This window comes from Hydra vulgaris, chromosome 08, assembly GCF_038396675.1.
Source record: "Hydra vulgaris chromosome 08, alternate assembly HydraT2T_AEP".
Taxonomy (NCBI): domain Eukaryota; kingdom Metazoa; phylum Cnidaria; class Hydrozoa; order Anthoathecata; family Hydridae; genus Hydra; species Hydra vulgaris.
In genome coordinates, this window is record NC_088927.1 from 37,374,881 (window position 1) to 37,400,000 (window position 25,120).

The following is a 25,120-nucleotide window of genomic DNA, read 5'->3' on the forward strand; positions in this document are numbered from 1 at the left end:
AGAGAGCTTTAAAGTATGAACACAACTGAAACTTTAATTTTTGGAAAAATTTAAAATTTCCAATAATCGTATCTCATGCACCACAAAAGATTTTATGCTAAAATTTTCAAAAATTACTTTTCTCATAAATATAAACCAACTCACCAAGTTTCATTAAAATCTGAGGTAGTCCATGTTGAAACCCTAAAATTTTAAACTACTTACAAGGAATAATTCATGCATATTATAAATAACAAAAAAATAAATTTTAAAAATTCATTTACTATGTCTAATTTGTTCTTTTCAAACCTGATTCCAGTAACCTTATGAGCAGATGTAAGAATTTTTACAGGATTTTTAAGAAAGTCAAGAGACCATAACTTTTTATCTTTTAGAGGATTATCTTTTGATGAGTAACTAAAGAAAAAAGAACTTTTATATTATACCCATTAAATTTTTTCAAAAGAAGAGAAAAATAATACTCCTAAAAAATAAACTTTATTTTATTGATAATTTATTGTTTTTTATTATTTTTGCATTTTATTATAAAGCAAATAACAAATAGTCTCAGTCCTCCAGTTAAATTATTTATTATCTTTATTTTCAGTATTCAAATCTAGGCAAAAAACAAAAATAAATAAAATTTATTAAATTTGTTTCTAATTGATCAAACAAAAAACATACATGATGATAAATCTGTTTGAATAGTAAAAAAATTTTTTTTTTCCTTTTAAACATCTTCACTTCCAACAAGGCTGCAAGCAACCACTATTAAAGTTGGAAGTAACTGGAAGAGAAAAGATGAAGTTTATAAAGCAAGATAACAGAAAAACAAGATGAAGCAAATTCCAAATTAACAGAAAAACAAGATGAAGCAAATTCCAAAGAAATGATGTTCAAGGAAAATAACTAGATGAATATGAATTTTTGTAGCACTTAGGAACAGTCACAGTAAAAGAATGAGACTTTGAATGATTAGTAATACAAGAATGAATATTAGTGAATGTCACAAGAGATGCTAGCTCTCTTGTGTCATCTACTACTTGTGCCATCTACTAAAGTAAGTTATTTGATTCAAGATGAGAGATTAAGTGTTTGTTAATCAAAACTCATCCAGGGCCACCAGGAAGAAAATCACTAAAAGGCCCTAGCTAAAAAAGCATATAGGGTGAATGTGGAGAAACTGAGCACTGATTAGGATCAGATACAAGACATAAGTCGAGTAGAGAAGGTGTTGGAATATTGACTATTTGTGTTAGAGTTAAGAAAAGCAAAAGTTGTGGCCTTAACAACTGCAGAGTCAATGACACTGTAACCAAGCCATTTAGTGTGATGAGCATGAAAGTCTAATAACAATAATATTGGCTGAAAGATAAAAAAGCCTTTCTCAACTTGATCAGAAACAAAATTGAAAAGAGTGCAGTCTTGAGATGAAGAAGAACGATATAAAACAAAGTGAAAGGTGATGGAGTGAAGTTGTGCTAAACGAAAGCTTATTAAAGAATAGCCTGTGGATTCAAAACTAGTTTCCTGACGAGTTAATTTTTAAGAATGTAAATGCCCAGGCCAAGCATGTGACTATTGGAGTCTATAAATTAAAGGAAGATAACCATCAACACTATGATCACAAGATGAGAGAGTTGAACTCAATGTCTCATCTTGTCTCAAAAAGAGCAATTAGGTGAACTTTGCAAGAGATAATTTTTTTTAATGTTAGTTCACCTCCCTAAGGCCGTGAAGGTCATTACAGACGAGGAGGCCACTTGTGGTTATAACCCTCTCTCAACTCTATAACTCCAAAACACAAATCTTGACAAACAAGGCGGATGAAAATGGAGAAACAAGTTGAGCATGGTACTACCAGGGACGTGGTGGGGATCAAACTCGGAACCTCTAGCTTATGAAGCAAGCACTCTACCACTACACCACTACGGCATATAGATAAGACTCAATCGTAGAAAAATTACTTCAAAGACCACGAATATTAGTGAATGATAGATTTAAAGAACTTAGTGATCATGATGGTTTTTTGTGTTTTATAGCTTTTTGAACTTTAGTCATATTCTAAATTGGTCAAAGAACTTAAATCAAAGCAGTTAGTACACTATCTAACAATCTAAGCAATTGCCTCATTACTATTAATAAACCCTAGGCCATAACAAAGGGCTCCAAATGTGGCCTCAACAATGCACTCCAAACATATGAACAGGGACACCATCCATGCACAACATGGCACTTTTAGTACTCCGATATTTTACAGCTGTTGATAAAACCAGCCTCTCTGAGAGCTACCACAGAGTTCGGGAAACCTGACTACCAGCCATGTATATGTATATATAAATATGTATATATATATACATAAATATATATATTTATATATAATATATAAATATATATATATAAGTATATATATATATAAGTATATATATATATATATATATATATATATATATACACATATATATATATACATATATATATACATATATATATATGTATACATATATATATAGGGTGTTTCATTAAAACGGACAAAAGTTTATATTTGAAGGATGAATAATTTTTTCTTCTTCTTCCAGATTCAAAAACTACAGCTTTTGGCAATTAAAATAATGGAAAGATTAACAAACGAACAACACATTAAAGTTGTTGAAGAGTATTACAAAAACGGTTGTTCAACCACAAATGCATTTAGAGCACTTCATGATTTCTTTGGTCAACATAATCGACCAACCATCAGTGCAATTAGAAAAATTGTGGCAAAATTTAAAGAAACTGGATCAGTGACAGATGTGAAAACACCAACTCATACTCGCTTACGCCGTTCAGATGAGAACATTGCTGCAGTACACGAGAATGTGGCCGAGAATCCAGGCACCTTGATTCTTCATAGTGCACAAGAATTGAACCTCTCAACAACAACATTACATCGAATTTTGACAAAAGATTTGTGTATGCACGCTTACAAAATTCAATTAACTCAAGAACTGAAGCCTGATGACCGTTTGAAGCGCTGTACATTCATCAATTGGGTATGAGAGCAAAGGCAAGTCGATCCTGCTTTTTTGCAAAAAATCATCTTTAACGATGAAGCCCATTTTCATCTTTCCGGATTCATTAATAAACAAAATTGTCGCATTTGGGCTGATGAAAATCCAAAAAAAATTGTTGAAAAAAGCCACTTCATGCACAAAAGGTCACGGTATGGTGTGCAATGTCTGCTAACGGAATCATTGGGCCATATTTCTTCAAAAAAATGATGCCAGGAATTCTGTAACTGTGACAGGCGAGCGATACTGTACCATGATTACCAACTTTTTATGGCCTGCATTGAATGATGTGGGTTGTGAAGATCTGTGGTTCCAACAGGATGGAGCCATCTGTCACACAGCCAATGCAACAATGGCTTTACTGAATGAGAAGTTCTCTGGTCGCACAAACCAGCTGCTGTTAATATTTACAGTGGAGTAGTTGAAGTGTTGGATAAATTTCAACTATGGAGTAGTATTAAAGTTATAATATCTAATACTACAAATTTGAATACTGGGAGTAGAAATGGAGTTGTAATTCAACTGCAAAGAGAATTTGAAAGAAAAAATCTTGAACCATTTCAATTTATTAGTTGTCAGTATCATGTGTTGGACACAATTTTGAAACATACTATGAATGAAATTCTTAACAAAGGAGTGTCAAAATCGCCAAAATTACATTACAAATTTATTGAAAACCTGCAAAAAAGTTATGAAAAATTGAAGTCAAGCTTTAAGCAAGGTGAACAAATTTGTAAAGTGAAGACTAATAAATGGAGGAACGATGTGGAGTTCTGGTTCGAGTTGGTACAAAGTTACCTATACATGAAGGTGAATGGCAGCTTTCCAGCTATAAACTTCAAAAGTCTGCCATCATAGCACAACGCCAGATGGAATTCAAGAGCAATCTATGCCCTTCTGGCTTTTATTTTAACTGAATCCGATAATAATCAATTGCGCTTGATTTGCGACTTCATTGCATCAACTTGGTCTAATATATGGTTTTCTGACATGCAATACTCAGAACATGATTTTAAAAATTTAGAACAAGCAATAACTTCAACTTCAGCCAAGGAGACCTTAAAAAGATTTTGGTCACAGGAGCCTTGCAGAATACAAGGAATTCAGAAATCCTAAATTTGTGCTGAAAGAGTCATAAAAGTTATGCAAGAAACTCATGCCAGAGATATAGACTAAATGAACTACAGATTTATTCTGCAAAACAACTTTTAAATCTTGTTTAACTGAAATTTATTTTGTCAAAAAAAAATTATATTTCAAATATATATATATATATATATATATATATATATATATATATATATATATATATATATATATATATATATATATATATATGTAGAAATTTTTTTTATATATAAAAGTTATTGAAGTTAATAAACATAATGGGTAATTACATGTTATATCAGGTTTTCAAACATAATACTTACATAACGCCAGATTTATATGTTGAACATAACAGGTAATTCTCATTATGTTCAACTTAAAATTTCTACGAAAAAAACATAACAGTATTTGTCATTATGTTTTTTTCATATGAATTATAAATTGAACACAATGGTAATTACCGTTATAAAACACAAAAATCTAACGTTATGTTTTTTAAAAATATAACAGGTACTTTTTCAAATGTGTATATATCAATTATAGCATATATATATATATATATATATATATATATATATATATATATATATATATATATATATATATATATATATATATACACATATATATATATATATATACACATATATATATATATATATATATATATATATATATATATATATATATATATATATATATATATATATATATATATATATATATTAAAACTATAAATATGTTGATATATATGCATATATCTAAAGGCGGTTTTCCACAAGACGAAAAATTTGCGCAAAGCGAATTTTTCCATCAATAAGCATGCACAAATAAAACATTTCTGTTAATTTTGCTTCACGCGAATATTTTCGTCTTGTGGAAATCCGCCTTTTTACTATTAATTTAGGTGAGCAGTGTGACTTCATACTGAAATAGCCTGCTGCCAGGGGCTTCAGTATATAGATTGACTAACAAATAGCCTGACTCACAGCGGAGTGCTGCTACATCGACTGTGGGTTTGGCATGGGGCAGCAATCTTTTCATTAGTTATTCTTCATTTTTTTCTTCTTTTTTCTAAAAAAGCCATATCAACTTAGATAAGCAAAAAAAGTGAGCAATATGCATAAATATGCTATAGTATATATATACATATGTGTGTGTATATATATATATATATATATATATATATATATATATATATATATATATGTAGAGTTCCACGCAGTTAATAAAATATACCTCTTTTTAAAAAATCACAATTAGGAATTTTTTTTTTAAACAATTAGTATATATTCTTCAATGTCTTTAAAAAAATAATGCAAGAATAAAAAAAAAAAAATAGAACAAGCTAGTTATAGATTTAAAGTAAGAAGAAAAAGTGCTTAACTATCATTATTTTTTTAATACCTTTTAGCGATCCAAAATTTTATCAATTAGCTTTAAATGGGTCAACCGCAAAGCTGGTTTAATACTTTAAAGCATCAACATTTAAATTTTAAATATTTCTTGTGATAAAAGCAAATTAGTTTCTTAATCACATTGCGCAGCTGACTGCTGGGAAGGAAAAGTTTGTTTTTTCCATCAATTTTAATTAATTTTTTTAAATCCTTGACGATTATTTAATTAAACTAAATGGCCATTTTAAAGTTTTGTTGTAATAAAAAAAAAAAATGGCATCAAATAGTTAAAAAAAATCCACTAAACTTCCTGTTGCATAGCTGACTGCCAAAACTAAATAGTTGAACGTCACAAATTTTGTTGGTTTTTTTCAATGCAGTAAAATGTTTTGCCAAATATATTTTTAACTTATTTAAAAATATATTTGGCAAAACATTTTACTGAATTGAAAAAAACAAACAAAATTTTTTTATATTCAATTAGAAATTATTTAAAACTTCAAAAAAATATGGAAACATTCCAGGAACCAGTTGCTTGCACATCTAATGAAAATAAAAAAGGTGACTTTTAAATTATTTTAAAATTTATTTGCATTTGTATTTAAAATTTATTTGTAGTTTACTTTTTTTCTTACAGCCATCAAGATAAAAAATAGAAAAGCATTGAATCAAAGGAATTACATGAGTAGAAATCATGATGAAAAGAAATACAAAGCTAAAGAAAATGCTAGACTTCGAAGACAAAGGTGTTAAAAAGATTTTCGAAAAATTGCAGCTGAAAGAACAAAAAGTTTAGAAAGAATGAGAAAATCTCGACTGTGGCAAAAAGACATATCTTCATCTGTAGAATCAAATCACTCATTATTTGCAAATGTGTAAGTTATAGAAAAGTATATGAAAAAATTGAAACACTCTCTTCATAAAAGTCCAGTTCCGAAGAAGAAATTATTGTGTTGTTTACTCAATGAAACTCAACCATTAACTTACTCAATTCTAAAATCAACAAACAAAATTAATCTCAGAGAGAATGACTTTGTGGTTATTAAAGTTTTTTATTGCAACGATGAAATTAGTCAACTTTTCCCCAGAACGGCAGATTATACTTCTGTAGTGATAGGAGAAAAAAAGGTGCGTGTTCAAATCTGACACACGTTATATACGCTAAAAGAAGCTTTCAAAGAGTTTAAGCTAACCATACAGATATTAAATTAAGTCTGTCAAAATTTTGTCAGTTGAGAACAATTTACGTTCGATGTGTATCATTAATGTGTATCAGAATTTTATTTGTGAAAAACCAACAAAATAATGTTTCAATGTCGTTTGCAAGGAATGTACCGTTTATAGTCTTTTTGATGAATTATTACTTCAGTTTGAACAATTTGAGTTAGACGTTTTGTGGAATCAGTGGCAGAAACCTCAAGCAAAATTGTATATTAAAATAAACAAGGTTAACAAAGAAGGAACAATTTTATTATCACATATTAAAAAAATGCGTGCTAAGTTTATTATTTAAAGTAATGTCAAAAGCAGTTAATCATCCATATTTAAATTAAATATAGAATCAGCGATTCAAAAAGATAAGGCTGTTATTCAAGTTGACTGGGCAGAAAATTATACTTGTTTTACCAAAACAAAACGCAAGCAGCTCATTTCAGTTAAAATGAGATTTCTATTTTTACATGTGCAGTTTGGCATCATCAAATTAAATCTTTTGGACTAGTTTCTGATTCAAGTGACCATACAAAATTATCTGCTGTTCCAAACATAAATAAAATTATCAAGCTTCTATCAGACAATATTACAGAAGTTCATATTTTCAGTGACAACCCAACATCAATTTAAAAATAAGTATATTTTAGCATCAAAGAAAATTTTAGAAGTAAAGCATACAATTAAAATGCACTGGCATTTTTTTGCAGCAATGCATGGAAAAGGACTTGTGAATGGAATTGGAGCCACTGTTAAACGTGTTGCCAGAAATGTTTTAACGGAAAAATATAATTTCTTGTGCTAGCAACTTGGCAATCACTACAAACAATTTAAAAATTACTTTTTACTGAATGAAAAAAAAAAGCTAGAAATAAACAACTCTCTTGGTTTGAGTGCCTTTTTCAAGAAAAAAAAAAAAAATAATAATAATTGTGTAAATGCCATTACTTTCAAGTTTAAGATGGAAGCGTTGTTGATTAACAGCTTTGGCCGAAAATTGCTTAATAACATAGGAATAAAAACTTATAAATTTACATTTAGTGTCTAGACTGTTTAGAAGTGACCAGCTATCTTAAAAATGACCTTTATAAACTGAAAAATAATTTTTATCATTTCTTTATATAAGCTATAAATATAGTATGAAATTTGTTTTATGTTTTAATCTAAATTATAATAAAAATTCGCATGTTGCGTAGCTGACTTGGTTTTTAAAAAACTTTTTTTTTGACAGGTAACTATTATTACATTTAAAATGTTTTATAAATAAAACTTGGACAAAATAAGTGTTAATAAAGAAAAATTTTTTTTATAAAAATATAAATAATTATTAAAGAGAAATGTCAAAACCTTTATGTTCTTGCTTTAATGTGTTCCTTTTGCTCATAAAATAGGCCACAAAAAATATTTTTGGTGTATTGCATATATTAGAACTACCTCAAAGACCATGAAGTCAGGTCAAAGACCATGATGTCAGTTTTGTCAGGTCAGGTTATCTCAAAGGCCTCATAGACAATGAAGTCAGTTTTGTCGGGTAAGGTTATATTGCTACTGGTAACATGTAACCCAGTACAATCTGCTTTATGTCCTGCTGCCTTGTAGGATACACCTTTTTAGGCAAAGGCTAGGAGATGCCAATTCGGACTTAAAACACCCCCTGCCTTGGGCTCTTGGTTGAGTTAAGGCTAGAGATGGTGTCTCAATAAAAATACTCATCTTGGAGATGTTAAATGCATCCGGTTACTGTCTTGTAAAAGGCCTTCTAGGCAAAGATTAAAAGAGTAAACAGATTCTATCTTTTGACCAGCCTTGCACCCCTTCTTCATCTATTAGGCTGACGCAGATGTATTTATAATACATTGTTTCCAGTTTAGGATGTTAAATGCTGGATCTTCTTGACTCAATGCATGGGTATTGCTTGTGTCTCTGTTTTTATGACTTGGCAACTCATTCTATTATCTCCTAATGAGGGTACACCTCTAAAACTCAGTTTTATGGTTTTGAGATCGGCTGGTAATCAGGTTACCTGAACTCTGTGGTAGCTCTCAGAGAGGCTGATTCCATCAACAGCTGAAAAATATCAAAATAAAAACAGTGTCATGTTGCGCATGGATGGTGTCCTTGTTTGTACTTTTGGTGTGGCCACATTTGAAGCTCTTTGTTACAGCTTAGGGTTTATAAGCAGTAACGAGGCAACTGCTTGGGCTACTAAACAGTGTACTGAGTACTATTTATGCTTTGAGTCAAGTTCTTTAACAAATTTAAAAATGACTAAAGTACCAAAAACTATAAAACACAAAAAACCATCATCATCACCAAGTTCTCTAAACCTATCATTCACTAATATTCGTGGTCTTCGAAGTAACTTTTCTTCTGTTGAGTCTTATCCCTTGCAAAGTTCACCGGACCTACTTGCTCTTTGTGACACTAATTTGAGCTCAGCTGTCTCATCTTGTGATCTTAGTGTTGATGGTTATCTTCCTTTAATTCGAAAAAACTCCAATAGTCACATGCTTAACCTGAGCATTTACATTCGTAAAAAATCACCCATTAATCGTGAAACTAGGTTTGAATCCACAGACTATTCTTTTATGTGCTTTCGTTTAGCACCACTTCACTCTATTGCCTTTCTCTTTGTTCTATATCACTCTCCTTCATCTCAAGACTTCACTATTTTTGATGTTATTTGTGAACATATTGACCAAGCCCTCTCCCTTTATCCATCAGCCAATATTGTTGCTGTCGATGACTTTAATGCCCATCACACTGAATGACTTGGCTCTAGTGTCAGTGACTCTGCAGGCTTTAAAGCCCACAACTTTTACCTTCCTCAATCCCTAACTCAAATAGTCAACTTTCCAACTTGCTTTCCAGACAAACCACATCATTACCTTCTCTACTCAACTTATGTCTTGTTTCTGATCCTGGTCAGTGCTCAGTTTCTCCACATTCACCCTTAGATGCTTCTGATCACAGTTTGATCTCTCTAAAACTATTATCTCATTCTTCTTTATCATCTGAATCCCCCTATTATCAAACCTCTTACAACTACAGGTAAGCTGACTGGGATTCTTTCAGTGATTTTCTTTGTGATGGCCCTTGGGTAGAAATCTTTCGTCTTCCCATCGACTTATGTGCTTCTTACTTAACTTCGTGGATTTAGGCTGGCATGGAATCTTTTATTCCCTCTCGACCATTCCAGGTCAAGTCTCATTCTTCTCCATGGTTTTCCTCACATTGTGCTGCTGCAATTGCCAATCAAAACCATTACTTCCATATCTATCAGCAAAACAATTCTCCAGAAAACAGACGTCTCTTTATTACTGCTAGAAACCATTGTAAAAAAGTTTTGTCTAACGCCAAAGCCTGCTATTCTCAGGTCATGAAATCTCGTTTTTCATCACAAAAATTAGGCTTTCATGACTTCTGGAAAAACTTTAATAGTACCAATAATAAGGGCAAATCTGTAATTCCACCTCTCTTGTATGGTTCAGACTTTGTCACCTCACCTAAAGACAAAGCTAAATTATTTGCTAAGAACTTTTCATCAATATTATCTCTTGATTTCACTAGTTTTTTTCCTCGAACATCAGTTCCTTGGAATTCGCTTCCTGCATCTTGCTTTCCTAATTCATATAATTTGCAATCTTTTAAGTCGTCCGCCAATCGTTATCTTGCTCTACAATCTTCATCTTTTCTCCTTCAGTAACTTCCAACTTTAATTAGTGGCTGTTTGCAGCCTTGTTGAAAGCGAAGATGATTAAAAAAAAAAAAAGTTGCGTTCTACCTGATATAGCCAACAAACAAGTTGATCCGTTGCTTGACATTCGTATTACTTCAGCTTCTGTAACTAAAGTAATTTCTTGCTTAGACTCTTCTACAGCTTGTGGCCTAGACAACATACCTGTTATAGTCTTGCAGAAGTGTTCTCCAGAGCTGTCATCTATATTTTCAAAACTATTTAACAAGTAATTATCAGTTTTGTTTTCCAGCCTGCTGGAAAGCGGCATCTATTATGCCTATTATTGAAAATTTTGGAGAGCGATCTGATTTGTCCAACTACTTTTCCATTAGTTTTCTTCCTATCATAAACAAGGCCTTTGAGTCTTTAATTAACAAACACTTAATCTCTTATCTTGAATCTAATAACTTACTTTCTGATCATTAATATGGATTTCAATCTGATTTGCTAACAGTAATAACCGATAGGTTTTATCGTGCATTAGATAAAGGTGGAGAGGTTAAGACCATCGCTCTTGACATTTCTAAAGCTTTTGATAAAGTTTGGCATGCTGGTCTTCTCCATAAGTTTTCTTCTTATGGTGTATCTGTTAACATCTATAAGATTATTGAATCCTTTCTTTCTAATTGTAGTATAAAAGTTGTCCTCAATGGACAGCACTCTTCTTCTTATTCTGTACTTTCAGGGGTTCCTCAAGGTTGTATCCTTGGCCCTATACTTTTTTTAATTTACATTAACGATCTTGCAGATATTCTCACATCTAAGGTTGCATTGTTTGCTGATGATACTACCATTTATTCTTGACGTGATAAGAAGCCAACACTCTTTTATTGCTTGGAGGGGGCATTTGAGCTTGAAAAGGATCTCACTTCTGCTACAGCATGGGGCTCACTGTGTCTGGTGAATTTCAATTCAGATAAAACTCAATTTTTTCAAGTCAATTGTTATCACAATAATTTAGATCTTCCTATATTTATGAACGGTAATGTACTCGATGAGTCATCTGCCCTTCATCTTCTAGGATTAACTCTTACTTCCAATCTTTCTTGGAAACCATATATCAAATCTGTTGCAAAATTAGCATCTGCTAAGGTTGCATCTCTTTATCAAGCTCAACACTTTCTTACTCTGGATTCTATTCTCTATCTCTATAAATCTCAAATCCGGCCTTGTTTGGAATACTGTTGCCTAATCTGGGGCGGATTTTCTAATGATGCCCTTTCTCTTTTAGACAAGGTGCAAAAACGCATTGTAAACATAGTTGTCCCCGCTCTTGCAGCCAACCTCCAACCATTATTACATCATCGTAATGTTGCTTTTCTTTCTCTTTTCTACAAATACTATAATGGCTAGCGTCTCTAGTGGCAATTACTAAAATTCATTCGAAGATGTTTAAAAAAAAACAGAAAGGTTTCATAATTTGAGCTAACTTGAAATTTCGAGTCGAAAGGAAACATACTTCGCACTTTTTACTATTGAAATGCAATGGTAAATAAAATGTAAATATTTGATTGTTTAATTAAATAAGTTGAGAATTATTTGTAATAGTTCAGTAATATTTGTATATTTGAGTTCAACCAATAGCATTTTCTGTTCCAAGTTTACCGTTCGTCACAACCGCAGCAGGCCTATCACTAACGCCTATTTATGTTTATTAAGTAGCATAGCTTTCTTTGAGTTAAGAAAGCATTTACGATGTTGTTCAATAACTTGAAACAGATATTGTTTCTGGTCTTCCTGCTTAATCAATGAGTATTGAACGTAGTAGCTAAAGCAGCTTTTTTTCTAATGATGAACAACAGTAGTTCTCGCCACTTATTTACATCTTCTGACAGAAAGGACGTGTCAATTTGAAGGGCTGCAAAGAACAGGTGGGATGCAGGTCCAATGAAATGATCAAGACTTTTTGTGCTGAGGTTTTTTTACTGTGTATCTGACTGAACGATCTTCATTTCTTCCAGCTGAGTGCTCTCGTAGTTGACTCCATTTTCTGCTTGGGTCACCATGTCTGAGAAGAGGCTAAGAGGTACCATTTCTTCGCTTAAGTATCATAAATGACATCCAATTGCACCAGCAGCCACTTTGGCTACTGCATCATTAGTTGAATAGTAGTCTGCAATGGCTCGAATGAAGTTCAGATCGTTGCTTGGAGCATTGCATGCATTTGGAGATGTGATCCAAGCCTTCACATAAATCAGTGTGACAAACAAACTGAACTCTAGGTAAGCACTGCTTTCATGCTTTGTCAGTTTGAATTGGTGTTGAAACAGAAGGATTTTCGAACTGTATAGCAACTTTGATATCCATCTCATGTGATGGAATGCACCAGGAACTCTGAAACTAACACCTCTTGGAGGACAGTGTCCCAGGAAAATCAATATAAGTTCAAGAAGTTCTTGGTAATCTTCTCTCAGAAAACATCCTACTTGTTCCGCTAGAGCATTCTTTGCGATAATGACCACATCGTGCTTGAGGTTGTCAAGACCGGCATTTAAACAACTATCCATACAACACTTGTAATAACCTTGAAATTATAAATATCAGACTAGTGTGTAATTTACATAAAATATTTAATATTTATTATTTATTTCACTGCATAGGATATTTGATATTTATAAACATATTGTGTTATGTTTTTAAATAAGTAAGTTTATATAATAAGACCCTCAGCCGATGTACCATTATATATAAGACCCTCAGTCGATGTAGCAGCACTCTTTTGCAGCAGCAAGCTACAATATAGTCAATGTATATAGTGAAATTCCTGGCAGCAGGCTATACAGTGTGACATAACTGTGCTTAAATGCGCATTTATAGTTTGTTTATATATATACATATATATATATATATATATATATATATATATATATATATATATATATATATATATATATATATATATATATATATATATATATATATATATATATATAGATATATATATATAGATAGATAGATTGATACATACAATTGTTTTTGTGACAATGTTGCTGTTTTACACATAAGATCTATTATTCTTTTCCGCTGTCGTGGTAAGTCTAAAAACAATTTTTATTTGTATAATTTAAAAAAAATCATGTAAACATTATTATATTTATTTATAGTATTAGTATAAAATCATATAATAATATCAATAGCTGACTTAATTAAACATTATTTCATTATCACTTATTTTATTATTAAGTGACTCTAGCTGTCAACATCCTCAGGAACTCCTTACTTAAAGTATTTTTTAAATACTAAGTAGATTACAAAAATATTTAATCATAAATAAAAAGAAAAGTTAGAAGAGAAGAAACAAAAAAGGTGAAATAGAAAGAGAAAGAGAAAAAAGCTGTTTTTCAACTTTTTTTCTATTGATAAATTTTTTTCTAAAGTCACAACAAAAATATCAATTTTCTTATTTGTAAAACTTTTTAATTATAAAAATATAACTAACACATAAACAAATGTATTTATATATTAGTATATATCTATATATTAGTTAAATGTAAACCTTCCACAATCATCTCAATGTTTTTAAAGTCTTCAGGATTGAATAATGCTATTGTGTCTTCCAGATTAATCATTTCCCTGAGTTCTTTAATCGTAAATGATACCTTAAAATAAATTCTATGAGTATATAATTATGAATAATTGTAAACATAACAAATTTACACACAAAAAGCTATATCCACAAATTGTGAGTTAAGAGTAGAGTTAAGGTAGGAAGAGCTTGTAACTTTGAATAGTAATAATAAAAACAGGTTTGTAAAAAAACTGCTTTAACTCTTTCATATGTTATGTTTGAAAAGGAAAATTCACAGAAACCATACAAGTGTGATACCATGGATATTAAACTTAAATATATGTATAATTACATGTTCTAAAACATTTTAAAAACTAAAACTTTTATATCAAAAAACCTCTAAAGGACTTCTTCTCCCAACAATGTGTACACGTCTTATTCGACTTTTTGATAACGCATCATATGCATGTTTGCAAATATCAGTTTTCTAAAAAAAAAAAAAACATTTATAGTTTTATAAATATTTAAAGTTTTATAAATATGTATAGTTTTATAAATATTTATAGTTTTATAAATACTTATAGTTTTATAAATATTTAGAGTTTTATTAATATCTAATCAAAACAAGAAAACTTTTTGAAAACTGCTTTAAATATTATTTGATATTTAATTGTTTTTAATAATAACTCTTTTTTTGCGATTTATATAAATTAATTTCAAAAATTTATAATTTCCAAAAAAAAATAAATTATTCAAAACTTTTTTTCAAAACCACCTCTAAGTGCTTTAATGGAGCAAGAAGTATCCTAGCAACATCTAGTGCAACATTTCCTTGACCAACAATAACTGCTGTTTCACAATCTAGATTCACTGAAAGCTTGGAAAAATAAACAAACAGAAAAAAGGTACACAACAAAAAATAAAAAGAAAAAAAAAAGATTTTTTTAATAAATTTATGTAAAAATGATTTAAAATTACGTTTGCATGAGCAGACAAACCATTATACCACCCTACAAATGAACGTGCAGATACAACACCTTCAGCATCCTACAATTAATATATTTTATATTTAGCAAAATATTTTTTATATTTACAGGGCTCGAATTAAGCGTATCGCGATCGCGATTACTTTTCGCATCTTCGCGATTAGTTTTTTTTAAAAATTTGTTTTTAGAAGATTGATACACTATTCGCGAATATTTAGTGTTCTTTTACAGTATAAAACTGCAGTGACTTCTGTAACGATAATTTTTTTTTTAAAGCGGAGCATAAAGTAAAAGAAAGGAAAATGAAAGATTTAGAAAATCAATTAGCAAAAATGTTCAAATGCAGGAAAAAGACCGATTGTTTAAGGAAGGAAAAAATTTATAAAAAACAAACGATTAAATACCTATTTGAATCAAAAGTACAAGCTAATTATTGCAAATATTACCATATGTATGGAAGGCCGTTTTCAATCTCTCCAAAAATCACCATTGTTTATACATTTGGTAGCTTTACTTGATGTTTATAACCGGCCGTTAAATGTGATTGATAAAACTTTTGGCGATAAAGCTATCAGTGAAGTTGTTGAACATTTTTCTGAATTTTTAATTGGTGTAGGATGTGATTTGAATAATATACTTCATGAGTGGATCATTTTAAAAGCATACATGTTTCCCATCATAAGTAACAATCAAAATGAGCATTATTTGAAAATTTGGGAAATTGTTTTTTCCAAATCAAATTTGGTCAAAGAATGTCGAAATATTCTTGATATTTTTGAACTATTTTTAATTTGTCCTTTTACAAATGCGAAAGTAGAACGAATGTTTTTATGTATGAATCGTGTAAAAAATGACTGGAGAAGTTGTCTTCTTCAGTCATTTTTTACGGAGAAGACGAGATCTCTCTAAGAATTTCTACTTCGGATAAGTGAAGAAGGTCCTGAGATTGACAAATTTGAACCTGATACTGCTATGGACGAATGGTATAATGATAAAGTTAGACAATTGTCAGCAAATTTTCATCGTTATCCGGAAAAAAGAAAAAGAAAGTCAGGAAAAACAGACATTGATCTAGCGACAGTTACAATATCGGATTTGGAAGAAAGTGAAAGCAAGGAAGAAAATTGTGACAACTTTTAATTTTATTTTAGCGCATTGTAACCCCTTAAAATTAAAATATTAAATAATAACTTGTAATAGCGTATGAATTTTTGCTTAGTAAAAATAATTTTTTGTTAGTAAAAATCCTGAAAAATTCTAAGCATTAAACTAGTGAAATGATTACAAATTGATCAAAATATTTACGATTACGATCTAATACTTTTTCTATTAGCAAAAAAAGTATTAGATCGTAAAAGATTCTATTATATAGACACTTTTTTCTTTCGCCTTATTTTATTGAATGAAAAAAGTGAACGCTAACTTTTATTAAAAAATACATTGAATGAAAAAGCAATAGATAGAAATATCATGGGAATTTGATAAGGTTACTTAGATAAGAAAACTTACTTAATAAGAATTTAATTATCATTTTTGCTTGTGATTGTGCCAGTTTTGGTGAAAATGTTAAGTTTTAACATTTTATCACGATAATGTTTTCGTCATTTTTAATAGTTTTTTATAACTGTTTCAAATTTATAGATTGTTTTGATAGAGTTTTAAATAATTTTTATTACTGTTAAAAATTTATAGAAAATTAAATATTCTAGTTGTTTTAAACAGTTTAAAATATGTAAATAAAATAGAAAATTAAATAATCAATTAAAAGAAGATTATATCAAGTTCATTGATTTTACAAAAATACAGCCGTTAGATTTAATGCAATATAATAATAGTAATAATGTAAATTATAACTAAAGCTACTTTATAACCGCTGAACGTAAATGTTATGACATCTTATGCAAAAATGAGACTTATTATATATGTTATTATAAATAAGTTAAAATAAATAACGCCCCCTCCCCTCCAGCGGGAGTGGAGGAGGGGTTATGAGCAAAAAAAAAATCGCGATTAGATTTTTTTACGTTAATTCGAGCTCTGATTTATATTTATAATAAACATAATATCTTTCAACAAACTGGAAATTGTTTATATAAACAAGAGCTCTTGAAAAGCAGCTTGAAATCTAAAAGACACACTTCTCCAGTAATGTTTAATTTTTTGTCATCATCAGCGCCAAATGCCTAAATTAAAAATATAAATAAACAATTGTAAATAGCATTAGAGTTTGAAAAAATTTCTAACAAAGCTTTGAACAAAATTAAAACAATTTTGGCTTGATTTATGCATTAAGGTTAGTTTTAAAAAAATATTTAGATTATAGAAGTGTTGAAAAAACTATTAAATAAAATTCATTGACTTTATAATATTATATATAAATAAATATAAATTGCTCTATGCAAAAAGTCAATACATGTTTTATACTTTATGCTCTATCTTTTTACATGTTTTTCTATTTTAAAAAAACAACATGTTCCTATGATATTCATTCACATGTAAGTTACTATATGTATGTTTGTGTTCTCTCTGAACCTCTGACACGGTGTTCATTCACCCATAAGTTACTATGTATATATTTGTGTTCAAACCTCTGGCGCAGCGTTTGCTTAACCCTAAGCTACTATATGTATGTTTGTGTTCTGTTTGAATGGTGAAGAGTTAGCTCAGTTACCAACTAATATGACTCCAATTATGAAACTTAAGACTACAACTAAGACTAAACTAGTGACTACAACTATGTAATTATGAAACTTAAGCTCTCCTTAATTTCCAGTATTTTGCTAGATGTAATGTTTTTTTTAATGGATTCCCAAAACATCCCATTCAATGTTTTAAAGTACAAAGATTAACTTCTTTTAACTGCTCCAGGTCAGGTCAGGTCAGGTCAGGTTCAGGATCATCACACTGATACTGATTTCATACAAACCAGTACTACCTGCCTCATGTCCTGCTTTTTTGTAGAGTTTATTTTTATAGGCAAATACTAGGAGTAATAAACTCCAACTTAAAATTCCCTTGCCTTAAGGCTCTTAGGGGTAAAGGGTAGAGATGGTATCTTGATAAAAATACTTAACTTGGACAAATATTAACTGCATCCAGCTACTGTCTTGTAGAAGGCTTCCTAGGCAAAGACTTAAGGGGTAAGTAGAATAATTCTATCCCCCCTTGCACTCCTCTTTTATCTATTAGGCTAGCGTAGGTGTGTTTCCTGCGTAGGACCATGAATACAGAACCTCCTTGATTCTACTTATAAATTTTTGCTTGTGTCTCCTTGATAGTGGCTATACAACTCTTACTGTTATCTCCTAATGAGAGTACAGCTCTAAAACTCAGTCTAATGGTTTTGTGGCTGGCTGGTAGTGAGGTTTCCTGAACTCTCTGGTATTTGTCAGAGAGGCTAACTTCATTAACAGCTGTAAAGTATCACAGTATAAAGAGTGCCATGTTGCGCATGGACGGTGTTCCTATTATTGCTTTTGGTGTTCAATTGTAGAGGCCACATAAGAAGCCCTAAATTACAACTTTGGGTTAATTAGCAGGACTGAAACAACTACATAGCTTATTGCTTGGGATGCCATGCTCTATCTAGGAATGAGTCAAGTTCTCTTTAACATAAATTATGTCTAAAGAAACAAAAATTATTAAACATAAAATCATCACCACCACCTAACTGTTTCAATATATCTTTCATAAGTATTCGTGGTCTTCAAAGTAACTTTCCATCAGTTGAATTTTACTTTTAGCAAAATTAACCAGACTTGCTTTCTTGTTAAACTAATTTAAATTTGGCTGTTCCTTCTTGAGATCTCAGTATTGATGAGTACAACCCTTTGATTTGCAAAGACTTCAATAATCACATGCTTGGCTTAGGGGTATACTTATACATCACCTGTTTGTCGAGAAACCATATTTGATCTGCTGTCCATTCTTTTATGTGCTTCTGTTTAGTACCTCTTCACACTACCAACTTTCTCTTTATCATTCTCCTTCTCAAGACTGCGCTCTTTTAGAAATATTTTCTGATCAAATTAACAATGCCCTTTTTTTTACCCCTCTGCCAATATTGTTGTTATTAATGCTTATCACACTGAATGACATGACTCTAATACCACTGACCCTGCTGGTGCTAAAACTCATAACTTATGCATTTCTCAATCTCTTACTCAGGTAATTAACTCTGTGACTCATTTCTAGACAACCCTAACTTCACTCCTTGATTTGTGTCTTATAATGATCATGAACTCAACTTATGCATGCACAATCCACTGTGCTACAACAAAATTAGCATATATAAAAAATAACTATATAAAAGTGTACTTGACTATAATAAACACATTGAAAAAAAAGTAAAATAGTTAATTTATTCTTGATATAAAACAAAAAAATATGAACTACTGACTAAAACAACAGCACAGTATATTTCAGAAAGATTTGAAATTCTCAAATCTTGACCAATGTTGACATTCCCATAAAAAGTACATCGAGGATTTCGAGCTATTTCCTCAAATGTTTGACAAACATTCTGAATGAAAAACATAATGAATAAAAATTTTGAAAATAAATAAAATTGAAAGTGTTAATAGATTTACAGTTATTAACAAATTTTGTATTAGAAATAAATATGTATTAATAATTTACTAATATAAAAAAATGCAATGTAAAGATATCCTTGTGCATTGTTATCATCATTCAACAACAAACATTCAGGTTTGTAAAAATTTGAATACCTTAATTTCTGGATGATCAGGGGCAACACCATATCTAACTAAACCAAAAGGTACAGGAGACTTATCAAATATATCAACATAAATATCTTTGTTACTCTAAACCAAAAGGCACATTATCAAATATGTCATAGGGTACATGATAATACATTGAATATAATATAAAAGCACACAACTTATCAAATATATCAACATGACTTTGTTACTCCAAAACTAAATTTACTTGAACCAATAATACTAATTAAAAAAAGTAAAACATTTATTTTTCAACAAGAACAAATAAATCAAATAAATTAATTCTGTTTAACTAACTTATGTTCTGATGTATTTAACTCACTGAATTTATATAATCTTTTTTCAAAACATTTAGCAATTTTTTATAGAATATAAAAAATATTGTTTACTATTGATAAACACTACAGCATTTTTAAAAATTAAAAATACAATATTTGCAACTATACTCTCAATAAAAATAAATTATTTGCAATTATACTCTCAATAAAAATGCATTATTTGCAATAATACTCTCAATAAAAATGCATTATTTGCAATAATACTCTCAATAAAAATACATTATTTGCAATTATACTCTCAATAAAAATACATTATTTGCAATTATACTCTCAATAAAAATACATTATTTGCAATTATACTCTCAATAAAAATGCATTTTTTGCAACTATACTCTCAATAAAAATGCATTATTTGCAATAATACTCTCAATAAAAATACATTATTTGCAATTATACTCTCAATAAAAATGCATTTTTTGCAACTATACTCTCAATAAAAATGCATTATTTGCAATAATACTCTCAATAAAAATACATTATTTCCAATTATACTCTCAATAAAAATACATTATTTGCAATTATACTCTCAATAAAAATACATTATTTGCAATTTTACTCTCAATAAAAATACATTATTTCCAATTATACTCTCAATAAAAATACATTATTTGCAATTATACTCTCAATAAAAATATATTATTTGCAATTATACTCTCAATAAAAATACATTATTTCCAATTATACTCTCAATAAAAATACATTATTTCCAATTATACTCTCAATAAAAATACATTATTTGCAATTATACTCTCAATAAAAATACATTATTTGCAACTATACTCTCAATAAAAATACATTATTTGCAATTATACTCTCAATAAAAATATATTATTTGCATTTATACTCTCAATAAAAATACATTATTTGCAACTATACTCTCAATAAAAATACATTATTTGCTATTATACTCTCAATAAAAATACATTATTTGCAATTTTACTCTCAATAAAAATACATTATTTGCGATTATACTCTCAATAAAAATACATTATTTGCTATTATACACTCAATAAAAATACATTATTTGCATTTATACTCTCAATAAAAATACATTATTTGCAACTATACTCTCAATAAAAATACATTATTTGCTATTGTACTCTCAATAAAAATACATTATTTGCAATTTTACTCTCAATAAAAATACATTATTTGCAATTATACTCTCAATAAAAATACATTATTTGTAATTTTACTCTCAATAAAAATACATTATTTACATTAATTATACTCTCAACATCTTAAAAAACTTTTTATTTTAAATCTCATTTGGAACAAAAATTTTAATTTTTAATTCAATATCTCAAACATTTTGGTCTCATAAACAATATTATTTAAGCAATTTTCTTTTAGAAATATTCTAGATATTTACATGTTTTAATTTTTTAAACTCGAAGTTACAAAAAAAGTATTGATTAAAAAAACAATTGTTTTTTTAATCAATACTAACACAAAAACAAACTTAATAAACAAAGACTTACTAACTCATAATAAAAAATGCAAACAATTAAAAAACAATGTCTAAAAAAAAGTACAGAAGTGTAATGCTACAATAAACATTATATAAACTTTGAGTTTAGAACGATTTATTAGCTTCCATACTAAAAGAAAAAACATTAATATTTGCAGAAGGTACTGATTGAATTACACATTGAAAGGCTAAGCAATAATAATTGCTGCTTTTCTTCCTAAAACTTCATTTATCTGCTCCATTGATCAACTGAAATATTAATTGATGCTCTTTTTCCTAAAACTAAATTCGGAATTATAGAGTTGGGAAAGGGTTATAACCACAATTAGCCTCCTCATCTGTAGTGGCCTTCTTGGCCAGGTGAATTACAATATATATATATATATATATATATATATATATATATATATATATATATATATATATATATATATATATATATATATATATATATATATATATATATACATATATATATATATATATATATATATATATATATATATATATATATATATATATATATATATATATATATAAAGGTTGTCAACATGAACAAACTCCTACAAAAATCTTTCTATTCTTTAAGTAATGAAAAGTTTCACTTTTGTTTAGAAAACTGTCAATCTTTAAAAAAAGAAGTCAGCAATCAAATAGGCTGATGGCATAAATTGGTGATGATAATCTACTCTGCAGAGACTTTCATCAATTCAAAATGCAATTAAGTAGTTACATGTTTACCAGCTAAATTTAAATTGCTAGTTTATTTTTGACACCTCAGTTCACTCATCAGATATTAGATCATACTTGTGAAATGCAGCAAAATATAAATATAAAAAATCTATCTTGGTTTCCTGAGTGTTAAACAATTTTTATAACACTCAGGAGACCAAGACAACAGCTTTTTTTTTAATCTTAAAATATATAATTATTTAGTACACTAAGAATATAAATCCATGTACAAACAACAAAAGTGTTTAAATAAAACAATAAAATCTCAACAACTATTAGCTTATTTTTGATTTTGATGCACTGTTAATTTATTTTCAACAATTATCAGCTTTTTTTTACAAAAATGTCAAATAATTAATTGGCTTTTTATAAAATGGTTTTTATTAAATAAAAATTAAAAAAAAAGATTTGAAAACAAAACATTGTTTTTTTCAACATCTATTATTTAAAAGTACAAATAACCTTATAAATAACGGGGGAAAAAATTATTGTTAATAATTTAGACTATTAATTTCATCATTTTTATTTTTATAAATTACATTGACATATTAAATTTGCAGAAGATCAAATTTAAAAAATTTTATTAAATAAAATTTAAAATTTTCAGAAAAAAGAAAAATTTGCAGAGGATAAAAATGAAAATTAACTAATAAAACCCTAATTTCACGAATTTTGTTTTTGTTAAAAAAATTTTATTGTTAAAAAAAGAAACTATGTTTTATAACAGTTTTGTTGATAAAATTTTAAAAAAATCATTTTGTTTTTAATTTAATTACGTTTTTTTTTTTTTAAATATGTTTTATTGATCTTCATATTACACCATAATCATACATTAATCAATTATGTATAAAAATAAAATAAAACATATGAAGATGTACTACATGCAAAAAAAAAAAAAAAAAATGTGTTCAGTACCTTTAAAACATGTTGGGCAGTATAGAAACCAGCAGGTCCACTACCAACCACACATATTCGAAATTTTTTTGATAATTTACGAACTGTTTGAAGATTTAACGCTTTTGGCCATTTTAGAAAATATTTTACAATCATGCCTATTTAAGATTAGTTATTTTTCAAAATAATTATATCATATGTATGTGTGTGTGTGTGTGTGTGTGTGTGTGTGTGTGTGTGTGTGTGTGTGTGTGTGTGTGTGTGTGTGTGTGTATATATATATATATATATATATTATATATATATATATATATATATATATATATATATATATATATATATATATATATATATATATATATATATATATATAATATATTATTATGGAAACTAGTCCAAGGTACACAAGTATGAAACCAATAAAAAAAAAAATGTATTTATCAGTGATGCATTTAGCAATTATTAGGGGATACTATTATAAAAAGATTTGTTTCAAGCAAAGTTGTTTTTTTATCACAATGTCATTAATGTTTTTTACTTTTCATTTTTAAGAAAAAAAAACATTCAAAAATGATGACATTTGAACAGTTTTTCAAATAAAGAAATAAAAAACCAAGAACAATGAAAAAAAATTAATTTTTGCAAAAATAAATCTAATTTAGATAGCACTTGTTTAAACCCAATAAACTTTAATGAATCGTTTAAATATATATGAATAATGAGGTTAACAAATTTATCACAAAAAGTAATTCAACAAGATTGTCAACATCAGTTAAAAAACAAAAGTAGAGAATATTTCTTAAAATAATTTAAAAAATTTATTTAATAAAATATTTATTTAAAAAAAAAATGCAATTTAACAATAACTAAATAATAAATAAGGAACTACTACATGTTAAAAACTTTTATGAGGAACATTTACAAAATAAGTGAAAAAAAAAATTTTTATTACTATAAATATAAATCTAGAACTATATTTTAATTTGGAAAAAAATATATAACATCCAAACTTCAGACTGTTATTAAAGAATTTTTTTTGAAATGTGGGTTGCTGAAATGATAGCTGCTTAGATATTTCATTGCTGACAAAAGACAACGAGAAAATCTGCAACAGACAAAATGTGATAAATATTCTGTCATCTTAGTTTTCATATCTCTAAAAAAAAAATTTTCTGATCCATAAAATCAAACTATATTACAAATAAAACAATAATTAAACAAACAAATGTATTACTTAAACACAAAATGTAATTCATAAATTAATTCATTGAGTCACAGATAATCTTAAGAATCAAAAAAGATTTTCACAAACAAATTTTTGTGAAAAAACAACAACAAATGTTTGTGAGAGTTTTTCAACTCTCTCAGACACTTTGAAACAAACAAACATAAGTTTTAAAACTCTCCCAGACACTTTAAAACAAATAAATATAAGTTTCAAAACTCTCCCAGACACTTTGAAACAGGGTTATCAGAATTTATACTGTGAAAGATAAAGAAAAAAAAACACATGAAACTTATTTTTATAAAAAAGTATATAGAAGATAAAATTAAAGATCACGATTGGATTTAATTTGATTTGATTTTTATCAATTTGATTGATCGATTTGATTGATTGATCGATCTGATTGGTTGATTGACTTTGAATTTTATTTAAGTGCAACTTTGATGACTCATCCAAATTTTTTTTTTTGCTGGAAGTTGTTCCTCATTCAAACTAAAAAACTATTTTCCCCTTTTAATTTCATTTTTGTATGAAACTTCAAACTCTGCATCAAAAATGTACACAAAAACTTGTTGTAATAATAATGTATATCATTTTGTTAATTTTTTTTATTGAATTCTACTTTCGAACAAAAATGAAATGGACCCAGGAATTTTTAGTGTGTGTGGGGGGCAGTTGAGGTGGGACGGATATTGAAATATACTGGTATTTTGTATCACATCTCCTAAAAAAAAAAAAAAGCCCTC

General features: G+C 28.5%; 2 protein-coding genes across 4 annotated transcripts in view; both read right to left on the reverse strand.

Annotated features, from left to right (window-relative positions):
* LOC100200068 (NADPH:adrenodoxin oxidoreductase, mitochondrial) overlaps nucleotides 1-23,342 on the reverse strand; it is a 44,427-nt gene extending 21,085 nt beyond the window's left edge. The window contains exons 1-10 of one of the 3 annotated variants that reach the window (XR_010640111.1): nucleotides 23,171-23,342; nucleotides 19,703-19,798; nucleotides 19,375-19,497; nucleotides 17,054-17,158; nucleotides 14,968-15,036; nucleotides 14,765-14,866; nucleotides 14,387-14,476; nucleotides 13,978-14,080; nucleotides 13,450-13,519; nucleotides 264-396 (exon numbers count right to left, since the gene is read on the reverse strand). Coding sequence is in view for 2 of the 3 variants with exons in the window: in XM_065803621.1 (XP_065659693.1) it covers nucleotides 264-396; nucleotides 13,450-13,519; nucleotides 13,978-14,080; nucleotides 14,387-14,476; nucleotides 14,765-14,866; nucleotides 14,968-15,036; nucleotides 17,054-17,158; nucleotides 19,375-19,497; nucleotides 19,703-19,798; nucleotides 23,171-23,305 (1,026 nt within the window). In the remaining variant the exon portion in view is untranslated. The remainder of the gene's footprint in view (nucleotides 1-263; nucleotides 397-13,449; nucleotides 13,520-13,977; nucleotides 14,081-14,386; nucleotides 14,477-14,764; nucleotides 14,867-14,967; nucleotides 15,037-17,053; nucleotides 17,159-19,374; nucleotides 19,498-19,702; nucleotides 19,799-23,170) is intronic. The other 2 variants (XM_065803622.1, XM_065803621.1) reach the window with 2 other exon arrangements.
* A 443-nt stretch (nucleotides 23,343-23,785) lies between these two features.
* LOC105846977 (N-alpha-acetyltransferase 60) overlaps nucleotides 23,786-25,120 on the reverse strand; it is a 30,084-nt gene continuing 28,749 nt past the window's right edge. The window contains exon 5 of the mRNA XM_065803623.1: nucleotides 23,786-24,305. Within this exon, the coding sequence (XP_065659695.1) occupies nucleotides 24,161-24,305 (145 nt within the window). The 3' untranslated portion in view covers nucleotides 23,786-24,160. The remainder of the gene's footprint in view (nucleotides 24,306-25,120) is intronic.